Genomic DNA, 15,315 nt, shown 5'->3' on the forward strand with positions numbered 1-15,315 from the left:
CGTAATGCTTTTCTCAAAAGGTCACTTTGAGCTCTGAGCACTAACTAACTGAGCACTAACTAAAATAACAAAATAAAGGGAATAAATCTGGTGTACTAACACTCACATTTGCTGAATGTAGGCTCATGTCAGCTAATGTTTTTTTAAAGAACGCACTGGACTTTGCTAAGCACCCTAGCACGAACTCATGCTCTCATTAAAAAAAACATTAGCCTACGGACACACACCTAATCACAGGGCATATCCCTATAACGTAGGCACTACTAAAACACGCGTCTGAACTTTCTTGTTCACGAAGAACACGCAATAAAAAATAACGCGGATGCCGTATACGTCATGAGCATCTAACATCTAGAACTTGCGTAAGTTTTGCGCTTATAACCCTGTACTAAATGTTTTTGAAAGATGAGCATTTCGAAATTCGCTTTTCATTGTCTTCTTAAATATTCCTTCAAATGCTAATTCACTCATTTAAGATGGTATAGAACTTGGCGCAACACAAAAAAGGGCCCGAAACATACAAACTTCGGCTCCACTCGACACACGCTACCACTCTTACAAAATTAGCGGGGCGTACAGACCTGCATTCACGACTAACGTGCTCTTAAATCAAAGATAAACTCATAGCACGAAGTTGGCTAACTGATGCGGATCAATCCTTCCACATAACGCATAACAGCTTGGTTAACAGCTTAACTAAAAACTCACACACTGCTTAATTATACGGAAGTGAAAAAATGTATTCAAGCAAATTAGCCGAGGAGATGACGAAGAACATTACTTTAAAAGGAAATTGAAACAAACAAACATACTTCTACGAAAATTCTTGTGTCCCGTGTTCTGCAGCCTACAGATGTCCCCCCATCTTTAGTCGTACACGCGGTGGTCGTGGTCTTGGCGGATTTCGGGAACGCCCGAGGCAACGATGCGTATGTGCTACCAGCTTAACGGCGCTTAAGTAAAGTGTGGGATTGGGCTAGTTGGTAATCCATATAAAACTTCTAGGCGCGTAAAACTTCAGACAACTAACATAAGAGACAAGGACGAGCGCAGACTTTCAACTGATTTTATTACTACTACGACACACATATATATATTAGAAAGAAGATAAGCAACACACAAAATCAAAAGGCGAAAAGAGAGATTGCAAAAACATCACACAAAATCAAAAGGCGAAAAGAGAGATTGCAAAAACATCACGTGCTCACCCTGGGCCCCCACGTGCCGAATTTAAAAACGCCAATTCTTTCCCAGATAATGCTATCGATGGTTTGCTGATACAGCTACCTCGAGCAATTGCTGCAGCTTCAATTACAAGTCTTGTGCCTTCATTAGGGTGGGACGCGAGAACCCTTGTCTGTTCGAACAAAGGCTGGCATCCACATTCGGAACAATGAGCGGCCAAAAAACCGTCCCGTCCTGCATTTCTTACTTTCTGGCAATGTTCTTGAAGTCTTACATTGAGGCACCTGCCCGACTGACCGACGTACTCAAGTCCACAAGACAAAGGTACGCCATAAACAATCCCTGTTGCACACTCAACAAACTTCTTTCGGTGCTTAATTTTGCAGCTACTCGTAGTGGTTCCTACGGGGCTTGTTTGGACAGATAATTTTGACAATTTATTCGGTGCGGAAAAAACCACTGACACGCCCGCTCTCTGGCCTATTTTCTTGAGTTTATGCGAGATACCATGTAGATACGGTATCACCGCCACCCTCTTGGGAGTTGCTTCTTGTAAAACGTCCCCATCGTTACCGGCCCTTGATTGTCTGCGCAGCTTCTCACACACAGAAACTAGCAACGAACCGGGATAGCCCGCTGCCTCTAGACGGAGAATCTGCCTGTCGAAACTTCGCTGGACTGAGTGGAAGCAAGATTTTGTTAAAGCGTTATATAAACATGCCTTTACAATTCCACGCTTCACCAGTTTGCTGTGAGAAGACGCGTACGGTAAAAGCCACGGAGGAAAAAACCCCTTTTACCGTACGCGTCTTCTCACAGCAAACTGGTGAAGCGTGGAATTGTAAAGGCATGTTTATATAACGCTTTAACAAAATCTTGCTTCCACTCAGTCCAGCGAAGTTTCGACAGGCAGATTCTCCGTCTAGAGGCAGCGGGCTATCCCGGTTCGTTGCTAGTTTCTGTGTGTGAGAAGCTGCGCAGACAATCAAGGGCCGGTAACGATGGGGACGTTTTACAAGAAGCAACTCCCAAGAGGGTGGCGGTGATACCGTATCTACATGGTATCTCGCATAAACTCAAGAAAATAGGCCAGAGAGCGGGCGTGTCAGTGGTTTTTTCCGCACCGAATAAATTGTCAAAATTATCTGTCCAAACAAGCCCCGTAGGAACCACTACGAGTAGCTGCAAAATTAAGCACCGAAAGAAGTTTGTTGAGTGTGCAACAGGGATTGTTTATGGCGTACCTTTGTCTTGTGGACTTGAGTACGTCGGTCAGTCGGGCAGGTGCCTCAATGTAAGACTTCAAGAACATTGCCAGAAAGTAAGAAATGCAGGACGGGACGGTTTTTTGGCCGCTCATTGTTCCGAATGTGGATGCCAGCCTTTGTTCGAACAGACAAGGGTTCTCGCGTCCCACCCTAATGAAGGCACAAGACTTGTAATTGAAGCTGCAGCAATTGCTCGAGGTAGCTGTATCAGCAAACCATCGATAGCATTATCTGGGAAAGAATTGGCGTTTTTAAATTCGGCACGTGGGGGCCCAGGGTGAGCACGTGATGTTTTTGCAATCTCTCTTTTCGCCTTTTGATTTTGTGTGATGTTTTTGCAATCTCTCTTTTCGCCTTTTGATTTTGTGTGTTGCTTATCTTCTTTCTAATATATATATGTGTGTCGTAGTAGTAATAAAATCAGTTGAAAGTCTGCGCTCGTCCTTGTCTCTTATGTTAGTTGTCTGAAGTTTTACGCGCCTAGAAGTTTTAACGGCGCTGTCACGCATAATTCGTGATTTCTGCCTGTTTCTGTCAGCTCGGCGGAGGAGACCCGAGCAACGCGTGGGATAGAGCAATGTTCTCTTTCTTGCACCCGCACGGAGCAAAGTAACTGTGGCCATTCTTTTAGGACCCATTCGACACTCCTGTCCCCACAAAGCTTTAAATATTTGGCGTGCATGCCGTGGCGGGGAAGCGCTCTGTGGCCTCCTACCTTTTTGCCGCTGGCGCCTTACTTCACGCGACAAAGCCCTCTTCAGAGAACTGTCCTATGAGCTACCATTCTTTTTTTCGCCTGGCAGTGTGCAACTTTTTTCATCTCTTCGTTTCGTCGCGCGTGTTCGCTTCTTCCTCTTTCGGCGACGTTTGTGACCGACCTTTCCCTCATTGCTTTGAAATTGGTCGCGGGTTGAGTCATCGGCGGTATTACCGTTCAAAGGCAACCCATAAGACTTGCTGTGGGGAGAACCGGAAGACTTGCTCTTTCCATGCGATTGCATTCTTGCTTTATTTTTACTTTTCGTCCGGCGGCTCGGACGCATGAAAGCAACTTCGAAGTCGATACTGATCTCACAGTCTCGCTAGCTAAACTCAAATATTTTGCGCCTTTTTTTACCAACGTATTACCATCTTTTTTTTCTCGTGGCTTTCCGACATCTTCTGCGTCTGCACCGCTTCTCGCGCTTGTTTCTGAGCCTTCTGATTGCATCTAACAATGGTGAACCCTCTCACAGCTTTCGTCAGCTGTATCACCCGAACAGTCTAAGTGATTTTTGACAAAGTCATCTCTCTCGCACTCTAGACTGGCGGCAGCTCAAGACACTTCGCAAACAATGCAGCTGTTTCCCTCTGAACAATCTCGCTCGCATTGCTGGGAGCCATCTGTAACTGCACTGTTACCGTCGCTCTGTACAACCACTGCTTCTGAGCTTTATCCGTTGTTCTTGCCTACTTCATTCTTATTTGCAAGATCCACCGTCGCGACAACCACAGTTGATGTCTACTACACCAGCTTTTTTACAGCTCCCCTAGCTGCTTCGCTAGCATTTAACTGGCAAAGCACCTCGTCGCATTCGCTCTGACCTTAAGTGGCCTCTCTAATTAGAGCAGTATCTTTCGCAGCTCTCGCATTCGGTTCTTCTTCGAACCTGGTGCTGCCTTCACACGTGCTAGCCTTCTCTGCTACTCTGAACTGCACCTCACACATCTGTTCATCGCACTCCTCATGCGATACACTTCCGGATGGCTGAATCTTCCGCCTTATTGCCTCCACTTTCTGTTCTAGTAGTTCAATCTCTTCCTCTTGTTCCCTTCTTTTCTTTTCTCTACTTCTTGTTCTTGTTCCAAGAACCTTTTCAAAACATTTCACGGGAATCCGGTTTCCTCCTCACTGGCTTTTTGCAAAATCTGCCTCGCAATCAGTTTTCAGCCTGTACCCTCCTCGACCTTAATACCTAGGTTCTCAAAAGTACAGAAAAGTTCCTCTTTTAGTAGTGACGTCACCTCCATAATTGCTGGTTTACGTTGGCTCTGCGTCTCACAGAAAATCAAGGGATCCCTTTGACTAACTTTGACTAAATAAGTGATCTCCTTAACTCTCAGCTAACAAAATCCAGCTTCTAATCAACTCACACTCACAAAAGGAAGCCTGGGAAGTCAAAGCAAAGACCAAGTACACATCACAACACAGCACCATGTCGCGAGGTCCATCTCACCACGGCCGACCAGTTGTCAAGGGTATGACATTTTGATGATGGCATGGCACGGCGGGTTCTCTTTAGGGTAGCTGGCCTCCCGCCGTCGTCCGCATCGCTGATTTTCGCCAGTGAGGAGATGCTTTCGTAAGAGAGAAAGAATGAAGGTTTATTTACATAATAGCTGAAAGATGGGAACTGCACAGGGATTCAAGAGATCCCGCATTATGTACAACAGAGATTCAGTTCACCATTCCGCTTTTAGTTACAAAATGTCTGCGGCTTTTATAGTCCGCCGTCTCCTTGCATAGAGGTCTGAAGGAGGCGGTCACCACTCTTGCCACTAATCAGGTGACGAAGTCTATGTGGTCCACTCACACCAGAAAGCGTGCAGCCATTGCACCACTCGCAAGGGCGAAAAGGTCCAACGGTAGCACAAGTGCACCACATTATGACGCACCCGGCCCAAGCCTTGAAGGCACCGCAGGGCGAAGGGGTAGAGTCCGGAGAGGGAAAGTAGCGCTCCTCCGGGGAAATGGCCGCGGAGCCGAATGTCACAAGCGGTCCATGGCTGCTTTAAGCTACCGGCTACCAGAACCCTCTCGAACATGGCAGCCCAAACACTTGATTTCTGAGGACTGCTTCTGCGACGCGTTCCCACGCTTCCGGGCTGTTGGTGCGTTGCAATGGCCTCGCGTAGATGACAAAAGCCGAGTACGAGCGAGAGGTTGACTTAATGAGACCAGCCACAGTGGCGCCGTCCCACACCGTTCGAGCCCGTTCAACAAAGGGCTTGTCTCGTGAAGCTTTCGTTGAGACCCTACTGCTTCCCGGAGCATCTACAGGACAGCTTCTTGCAGACCTGGCGCCGATGGGGTTGAAACCATTCTAGCAGACCAGCCTACGCACAATGGCGTCTGCCCAGACAAACTGCCGGGTCAAACGTTATGGCGTGCGAAGTGTGTAGCATGTAGTGCAGTTTTACATGACACGCACATCATGATTATCACGTTTGTGTGTCATTTACCTTCGTCGTCTATTCACGTCAAGTGATACCAAGTTTGGTATTTGTGTAGCTAGCGAAACGGCCGTAAGCGCATCATGAGGCTGGCATGTAGTCAGGTTGTTACACGGCACGCGTGTCGTCATTATCATGTTTGAATGTGTCATTTACCTATGTCAACCATTCGCGTCGCGTAATACCAAGTTTGTTACATGTGAAGCTAGCGAAACGGCCACGAGCGCGTCATGAGCTGGCATGTAACCGTGTTGTTACGTAACATGCGTCTCATGATTATCATGTTTGCACCAGTCACATACCTTCGTCATCCATTCACGTACGGTATTACCAATTTTGGTATATATGACGCTAGCGAAACGGCCGCGAGCACATCATCAGCGTGGAATGTAGTCATGTTGTTGCATGACACGCATGTCATGATTTTCACGTTAGGGTCTGTCACTTAAGTTCGCCATGCAATCATGCCTTACGATACCAGTTTTGCAACATGCCATGTGAACGAAACCACCGCAATAGCTGCAGGACCATGAAATGTAAATAATGACATCCATGACACATATGTCATGATTGTCATGTCATGAATGGTCAAATATGTTTTTCATACAGTCATGTTATGCCATACCAAGTTTGGTATTCATACCATTGCCGAAACAGCCAGGAGAGCTAGATGTCCTAGGCGACTAAATAGATAGATAGATAGATAGACAGACAGACAGACAGAAAGACAGACAGACAGACAGCCAGATAGATAGATAGATAGATAGATAGATAGATAGATAGATAGATAGATAGATAGATAGATAGATAGATAGATAGATAGATAGATAGATAGATAGATATGCTCAAATTCGCCGAAGTTCGCTAAGAAATGCTTCGCATTGAAAACAACAAGAATTATTTGCTGACGCGGGAGCCCCAAAACTCTCGGATGGATGAACGGATGTATCCGGCTGTGCCCTGTAGATTGGGCAGTGACTCGTGCCACCTAGCCATAAAGTTAGGTACTATCAGTGTGTGTTTAAGGATTTAATTTCACGCGCGCCTCGATTGTAGCCACTAATCAGTTAGCCTCCTCCTGGTTATTTCTAACAGTTTAATGTCTATTTTGCGTTCACTGTCCCTAGACCCCAATGCTTTGAAAAATCCGGCGCCATTGTGTTTCCCCGACTGTTCCGTTCTACGCCAACTGGCATCTCTCCAAGTTGGCCGGATGACTATAAAATATCTTAGCTGTGTTTTTAACCGTCATAACGACGTGGTAATACGTCACTGCAGTCATTTCCCGGCGCCTAGAATGCGGTAAAGACTTAGGTTTTTCGTAGTCTAGTATTTCGCGAACTCGTTCGCAAATCTAGTATACCGTGCGTTTTTTTTTTCAGACGCGAAGTACGCATGATCCAGCGTACGTCAGTGCTTCGTGCCGTCAACATGGGCCTGTTCTTCATGTCATCCAAGCTGGTGCTGTTCCTCTGCTTCGTCACGTTCGCGCTTCTTGGAAACACCCTCACCTCGGAGTGCGTGTTCGTCAGCATGTCGTTGTTCAACAGCCTGCGGCTCGCCATGACCCTCTACTTTCCTTTTGGAGTTGGACAGGGAGCCGAGACACTCATCTCGGTCAAGAGGTTGCAGGTGATTTTCTCGCGGCAAGCTGCCTTTAGAAATGATATGAACGCCGTGAAGCGTGCTTTAAAATATCGAGTGACCATCGTTCTATTAAGGAAGATCCCAAAATAAGATAATGTTTTTCCCTTTTGGCTCAGAGAAACGTTCCTCCGCCGTCAAAACCAGATGGCTGACACTAGCTTCACGAAGCGATTAATCCTAGCGAGTGAGTGTGTTAACTTTATTAGGTCCACATTAGACGCGAGTTAACTCAATGTCACCTGGCTAGGCCTACTCGGGGACGGTCAGGTTAAACCTGACCACCCACGCGCGGGCCCGTTGGATGGCCAGGATTTGAGAGGTGAGGTCCTGGGCCTTACTCAGCTTGATCATTTCTTCCGGTTAGAAAGGGGGCTGGGAAAGGCAGCTCGAAGTCCACATAAACGCCGCACAAGGGCAATTCGGGCTTGGGAACCGTTGAGGGCATATTGTGCGCAGTGCCACAGGGCTCGGGTAGGTTCTTGTGTGGAGCATTCTGAGGGTAACAGCTTGGGTCCTGCACAGTAAGAAGTGTGGCAGAGGCACCATTATAACTTCTTGAGAGATAATGGTGCCCCTGAGAAGAGATAATATTCCTTAGATATGCCATACAACGGCATATCCAAGCACATGTATCTCTTCTTGAGAGATAATGGTGCTTGGATATCTCGTTGTACGTGGAGAGAGGCTCGGATTGCCAAGAGATGACGCGTTACCTGGTATATGGTCAGTCCAACCTTGTGCAGCCGAATGCACCTCCTGGTTAGAATTGATCGAAGCACCCTCAGTAGTTCCAATGTGTGCAGAAAACCAGACAAATGAGGAATTTCTGTGGTTTCTGGCTTTCTTGAAGATCTGTAGGACCTGGGGAACCGCTATAGCCATGTAAAATGGCTTGATTGCCGCCTTGGAATCTGAATAAATTGTGTCATGTACACCGTTCGTCAATGAAAGAGCAATGTCAACCTGCTTTGCAGCGCTGGAGCTAGAAGTGTGGATCGTAGCGCATTTGAATTGCTTCAGAGTAACATTCAACAACCACTGACGAGAACGCTTCATTTTGTGCGTATGACGCGTCATCCATGAAGCGGGCTCATTCCTTGTCCAAGCGGGCACTCGGAAGCAGAGCTTTACTCCTTAATTTTCTTCGTGCTGGGTTGATGGTTGGATGCTGGGTTTTTGGTTTCATTCAGTGGAGGCATCCACTGGATGAAAATCTTGTACCTTATCTTCGTTGGGCAGCTTCACAGCATCAGGACCGACGACCACGGGGTGGTGTCCCAGCATGCCGAGTATGGCCCTACCCACTGAAGAGAGTGCAACGATTTTCGACTAATGAAAAGTATGCGGTACAGGTAATTGCACAAAAAAATGGTCTGGCTGAGTTTGATTGATTGATTGATATGTGGGGTTTAACGTCCCAAAACCACTATATGATTATGAGAGACGCCGTAGTGGAGGGCTCCGGAAATTTAGACCACCTGGGGTTCTTTAACGTGCACCCAAATCTGAGCAAACGGGCCTACAACATTTCCGCCTCCATCGGAAATGCAGCCGCCGCAGCCGGGATTTGAACCCGGGCCCTGTGGGTCAGCAGCCGAGTACCTTAGCCACTAGACCACCGCGGCGGGGCGGTCTGGCTGAGTTTAATATCCAAAGATATGTGCATACAACCACCGCGGTGGAAAGGCAACAGACGGCACAAACACGTCGACTTCTAACAGAAATTTCATTGACACGGAAGCTTTTATGAATAGCCGAGTGATGACTTTTTTTCAGTGTTTCTTTTTTTTAACTGTTCACTCACATATTTCTTGTCATTAAGAGTGCAATTGGAATTCAGCGCGTCCCCGTCTGTTTCCTCTCCGTGACCGTGGTTTTTTTTCGTGCTTGTTAACCTTAAGCGAGACAATCAAATAAATCAGAAAAGCCTGTCATAGTTAAAACCTAAAGAAATCATAGCATATCCACGGAGTGAATGATGAAGAGTGGGGCGGAGCGGCCTATAACCGGTTCGTCTGTTCTTTATTGCTTCCGTCCGTCCGGGCGACAATTCGTGTGTCCGTCCGTCTGCCCGTGCATCTATCCGTGAATCCGTGCGTACGCCCGTCCATCTGTCCGTCTGATAGTCTGTCCATCCGTTTGTCCGTGCGTCCGTCTGTGTGTCCATCTAGTGAACACTCCCAGTACCGCCATCTGGCATATATGGCATCCTCTGTGGCACATACCCACTTTAGAGCGGGTATGTGCCAAGCATGTCACGTCGACGGACAGGGGACATTGCTCTACCCTAAAGAGCTTCACCCCTAAAAAACGGAACTGGAACATGTACATATCGCTCGGCCAGTCAGACAGCGTTCACTTTAAAAGAGAGAAATACTGCGAAGTTTTCACTCGGAAACCGCATGCTAGACTCGCTGTCTCTATTTCTCGAAGACTCACGCCATGTAGCTACTTTGTTCACGCATTTACGTAGCAATAAGCTCCGAGATGTGCCTCCATAGTGTACACACTAGCGCTGCAAAACAAGCAATCAATAACTCCACCTACTTACATTACGTAAGTATATAAGCGGAGCTGTGAAAACGCTACATCCCAGAAATACGCGGTATAAAGCTGGCGTCATCTGGAGAGATTCAAGAATGCTAAACAAAAGTATGAACCATCTCCCCAAAGACAACCCTGATGGGATTGGAAGCAGCAGCGGGACGCACGCCATTGACACGGCTGAAACTGGCGTCGACGCAAGTGCTGGAGGAACGGTTTGAAGCGAAAATCAGTGCAGCCTTTCCTCGAGTAAACATTCCTTTGAAACGCAAACACACGGGAGGCGGGTTGGGCTTCGTGTAAGTTTTATCACAGATAAACGAGCCGAAAGAGTGTTTCCACTCCATTGAGACGTCCCCCGCTACGCCACCGATTGCCGAAGAGAGGGAAGAACACTCAACCCTTTTTCTACCCGGTTCCCTCTTGGCTACGTGTCTCAATCCCTTCCCACATACAGGGATTCGTGCTGGGTCCGAGAAGAAAGAGACACTACGACTTGTTCCTGTTTACTGCTTCATTTATTTTATTACTAACTGCAAACATCGTATGCCCGCGTACATCAACCACTGCACAATATTTAACCACATGATTTAGACACTCGCGACGTTCGACACAGGGCAGGCACATAAAGAAAGTAACTGGAACAATATAAGGGTATGTATATAAAAAGAACACACCACCACACAAATGATGAAATTTTAAATGAATAAAACCACGCCATTTCTCAACGCGCCCCTTCTCTGGCTGCAAAGCCCGTCTAAATAGGGTGCATAAAGTTCGTCTCACGAATGGTCCGCGTTGTCAGTCTTCATCGTCTTCGTCGTCCTCGTTGTCTCTCTCAGCGATGTCCATCTTAATCTTCTTTCATAACGTCCTGCAGTCACTCGCTTCCTCGTTTCCCATCTCTAACTTTCATTCCTCGTCATATCACCTCTGCCTCAGTCTTCATCTCATCGGCTCAAATTGCTATCTCTTCACACCGTTATTCCGTCTCTACCATCTCGAGCTCATCGTATCATTTCTCTGACTCTCCTCGTATTGTCTCGTAGTCCCTTTTTGTAGGACCCGACTCCGCCCTATCGGGGCACCAAACCAATCGCCACTATCAACGCGGCATATTTTCTTGTAAGTCGGAGTGTATCATCTTCGACGGCCGCTCCCGCGGCCCACCCCAGTAGAAAACCCTTTTCCAAACAAAGCCGCGCAAGTAACCGTGTACAAACTCAAGCCCGAGAGAGAGAGATGGGCGAGCTGTCTTAAGACACTTTAATTACGGGCGAACAATAGTCCCGATGCTTCCGACAAAGTGCGCCGCCTGTAATGGCCAACGTCCGGAGTTTGCAGTGTTGTGCCGAAACGTTTTTGGCGGAACCAATTTCCCCGGTTTCTGGTACTTGATGAGCCGATGTCCTGAACGAGTCTCGACGTCTCCATACAGCTCGGTGTCTCCCGCGAAATTCTCGGTAGTCGCCGCTTCTTCGCCATTCAACGCCGTGGGTGGTCATCCGCGCAGAACGCAGTAATGAGCCCTGGAGCCACGGAGGCAGATAAAAAGTCAGGTCGGACCCAGCTCAGGTGCTGCGGCAGGGTCGCATTCTCCGAACCAACAAAAGGTGCTCTGCTGCTCCCCCATGCCACAAATCTCAAGGGTGCGCGCGGATTACCTCCACCTTACACTGTCAAACTGTCTGTAGACGACAAGGCGCCGCCCGGTACTCGAGTTAGCGCGGGGGGGGGGGGGGCAAGAACTGTAGAAATAATTCTTCTAGGTACTCCACTCCGGAATGCCCATTCGTTACACCGAAGGTTTTCTTTCCCTTTCTTTTATGCGTGGATTTAAGAAACGAGCGTAAACATTTTGAAAGGACCGGGGTTCAGTCCGTGTTTGCGGGGACGTCACAACCCCTTCACCTTGCAGAAAGATTTTTCCAGCGGGGAAATTCAAACACGAGAAAGGCGGGCGCATAGCGCCTTCGGGTTGCGCAGCGAAATTGAGACATTGCGGCAGTTTCAGGCATACAGTATGCGAACACAGCACACTTGTGATTCAGCCATGGCGGCAGCGCGTCGCTTTGAGGAACCAACCTGTGATTGTAGCTGAATCATCACCCACCACGAAGCGGTTTGATTTCGTGTTTCTACCGCGTACAACGCGCTTGAAACCTTGAGAATCACCGCAGAAACTCGTGGATGACGCGTGGACAAAACGCACACTGGTCACAGCTGCTTGTCGGATGGTTTGGCACGCAGCGTTCAGTCTTGTGTGCGCAAGGTTCACTACCATGCGAGCACATCACACACTTCGCCTGTACTGTCCACTCTCAGCACAACTGAACAGAGGATACACACATTTTAATACGCTTTCATTCCACACATGCACAAAATTTTAAGACTTTATCGAACATTTCAAACCAAACGAAAAGCGAGATGGCGGTAGAACATAGGTCATATAGGCAGCAACACTGAATTACCCTCGCATACCATCTCCTGCACGGCCTCTGCTGCACCGGTCGGTGAGGGAAAGGTACCTTCAATGTGAATTGCGTGTTCGGATGAGCTGAGAAAGTAGCGTATATGCTGTCCTATGCAACTGTGACATTGGGCGTTGTACATAAATACCGATCACGACGCTCGCTGCCTCCTAACGAGGTGCGGCACTTCCGTGCGGGGAGACGCCATGAACTCACTTCAATTCAAACTTTCTAAACTTTCTCGTTTCTTAAAATAGTCCCTTTTTCACCTTCTTTTGCGACGAGTGGTGAGATCTCGGTAACCTCACATTCACTGACTATATGTTCTTCCCCACTCATTAGCTGTTAATCGATCCCAGGCTGTACCCCTCACTCAGTGATCAACATCAGATGCCGAAAACAACACAAAACCACAATAACCTAGCGAACTACCTGCCTCATTTCAAAACACAATCAACAAAATAAAACAAGTGTACAAGTCAAACAAGATAAAATAAAAGAACTTAAACTTCGATACAAGGTCTCTACGAAAGTAACAAGCACAATTACCGAGCAGAAATCATAGAACATAAAATGGCATACAACATTGCGGACTCTTATGACCCTAGCCGATCCCCGAGCGCTCAGCGTCTATCTGTATGCAGACCTCTTCCCCGACTCCGAGTCCCGGGCCCTCGTTGGATGGTCCGAACTTCCACCTACTCAACTCAGTCGCGGAGTGGGGCATATGTGAAGCTATCCTATTCGACCACCGCTGCGCTTGCCCGGGTTGGGTGCGGTGTACATCAAGTGTGCTGCGGTTCCCTTTTGGCCCCACGAAAACCACACCGCTTCAATCCAGGCATTCCTCAATCTCATCCACACTGTGTAACGTTCGGTCTACCACTGTGTCCACCAAGACTCCGACAACTGCATCCTCAGAAAACCCACTCTCATCCAACTCCTTATCTGCCACTTCTACTAATAATGCCTCATCGTCTCGTGGGACCTTCGAGGTAGAAACCGCAGCTAAACCGTCTGTATCCGCTCTAGCAACCTCAACATCGACAGCATTTGTTTCACCCAGTGGCACCGGCGTGCCAGCGTCCCCCCAAACACACACTCGCTCAATGGCGGAACATCCTCCTTGATCACGGAACTTATATTAACCTTCACAAGGTGAACCGCGATTCATTTTTACGGAGCTTGTTTCCTGGCGAATATTTACGACTGCGATGGACCTCTGCGCGTCAACGTCATGAGGCGGAGTTGCGTCTAGGTTTCCAGATTCTAATTTTGCCGCCCTCTCCTTGCCTTTGTGAATGCGGCTGTCACCCGTCAAGCTCTATTTTCGTCGCCGGTATCGGTGGCATTCTCGCCAAAAGTGACCAAACCTGCCACACGTATAGCACCCGCCGGGATAAGGGAATCGCCTCGGGAATTCCTGCCAATTTCGTCTCACCTTTTTTGTGTACTACCAAGCTCTCCACAATTTTTTCGAGGCGGTCAAGGCGGCTATGCATATCATGGATATCCGTGTTCTCTTCTGCGTATCGAACGGGTAACGTATGGCTCCACGACACTTTCTCATTCTGTTCCTCCTTGATCACTATGGCAATGACCTCGTCAAACGTTTACGGGTCCCGACTGAGAACAAATATGCGGGCCGGATCCCTCAGGCCTAATAAAAATTGCGAGAGCAATTGTTCGGCTAGAATTTCGCGGCACAGTGTGGCTTTCACCGGATCCTGACTATCGGAGCTCGCCAGGGTGGCGGTCCCGAGGATGCGCCAGCGACTTGCAAATGACCACACCTCCTCATCTGCCCTCAGCCTCGCGTTTAACAACTTTTCCATTTTAAAGATAAGTGGCTCCGTATCGAACCTCTTGAGGGCTGAATATTTGAACTCATAAATAGTTGCAGCCGCAGCGACGTCATCATCCCACCACGCAAAATCGTGCGCAGCGCCTACCATCTTGCATCATGCTGTGCAGACCAGCTCATTATCCCGCCATCTACCCAAGCGACCAACCTGCTCCAAAATTTTCAAGAAAACCCCAATATCCAGACCCGTGCCCGCTAACATTAACGGAACCATGCCCGCTAAAATTAACGCGCTCATTTGTAGTGGGCCGTCTCTGTCGGTCATCTTGGTAGCCTGCTCTTTCATTTTGCCACCTCTCCTTCCTTAGTACGAGGGTGAAATCTCGCACCGATGCCCCAGGAGTAATACCACCGCTGCCACCACTTGAGACGTCCCCCGCTTACGTTCACCGATTGCCAAAGAGAGGGAAGAACACTCAACCCTTTTTCTACCTGGTTCCCTCTTGGCTACGTGTCTCAATCCCTTCCCACATACAGGGATTCGTGCTGGGCCCGGGAAGTAAGAAACGATACGACCTGTTCCTGTTTTCTGATTCATTTATTAGGGGCGAAGCTCCTTAGGGCGTGGGCTGTGCGTCCCCTGTAGCCTGTATGTAGCCACCTCTAGTTTAGTTCTTGCAGTGTTCACTAGATGGCGGTACCGTCCCCTGTGTGTAGCCACCTCTAGTTTAGTTCTTGCAGTATTCACTAGATGGCGGTACCGTCTCCTGTATGTAGAGGCGCCTTCGTCGAGGTCGGACGTGTTTTTGGAGAGCTCCGGAATGACAGCTACAGATAAGTGTTTTTGCATGTTTCCAGCTTGCCTCTGTATGTAGCGTTATGAGAACGTAAGGCGCTAGCGTAAAGCTTGATTAGGTCTAGTACGGTGTACGTTTTTTTTTTAGTATTCTGTACTGTGTCTTTTTTTTCTCCAGCCACCACGTGGCTGAGGCCTGCGCGTAGACCGACCACGTGAATGCGCAGGTGCTGTGAAGTGTAGCGTATTTATTTATTATTGTGGTTCTTTTTGGCTTAGACCAGTGTATTTTAGTACAGTTTTCTAACACGTGGGCATCGGTAAACTGAGCTAGCCATGGTTAAAAAGACCGTAAAGTGTTCAGAGTGCGGGATAGGGAGGAAGGTG

General features: G+C 48.0%; 1 protein-coding gene and 1 non-coding gene across 7 annotated transcripts in view; one reads left to right on the top strand and one right to left on the bottom strand.

Moving 5' to 3' along the window:
* LOC119178190 (ATP-binding cassette sub-family C member 4) overlaps positions 1-15,315 on the top strand; it is a 2,441,444-nt gene that overhangs the window by 815,972 nt on the left and 1,610,157 nt on the right. For all 6 annotated transcript variants that reach the window (XM_075869787.1, XM_075871012.1, XM_075871549.1 and 3 more), the window contains one exon: positions 7,049-7,298. In XM_075869787.1, the coding sequence (XP_075725902.1) occupies positions 7,049-7,298 (250 nt within the window). The remainder of the gene's footprint in view (positions 1-7,048; positions 7,299-15,315) is intronic.
* TRNAS-GCU (transfer RNA serine (anticodon GCU)) lies at positions 8,866-8,938 on the bottom strand. Its single transcript has one exon. It is a non-coding gene; the product is annotated as a tRNA-Ser (tRNA).

The sequence above is a fragment of the Rhipicephalus microplus genome, chromosome 1 (genome assembly GCF_043290135.1).
Source record: "Rhipicephalus microplus isolate Deutch F79 chromosome 1, USDA_Rmic, whole genome shotgun sequence".
NCBI classification, from domain to species: Eukaryota; Metazoa; Arthropoda; class Arachnida; order Ixodida; family Ixodidae; genus Rhipicephalus; species Rhipicephalus microplus.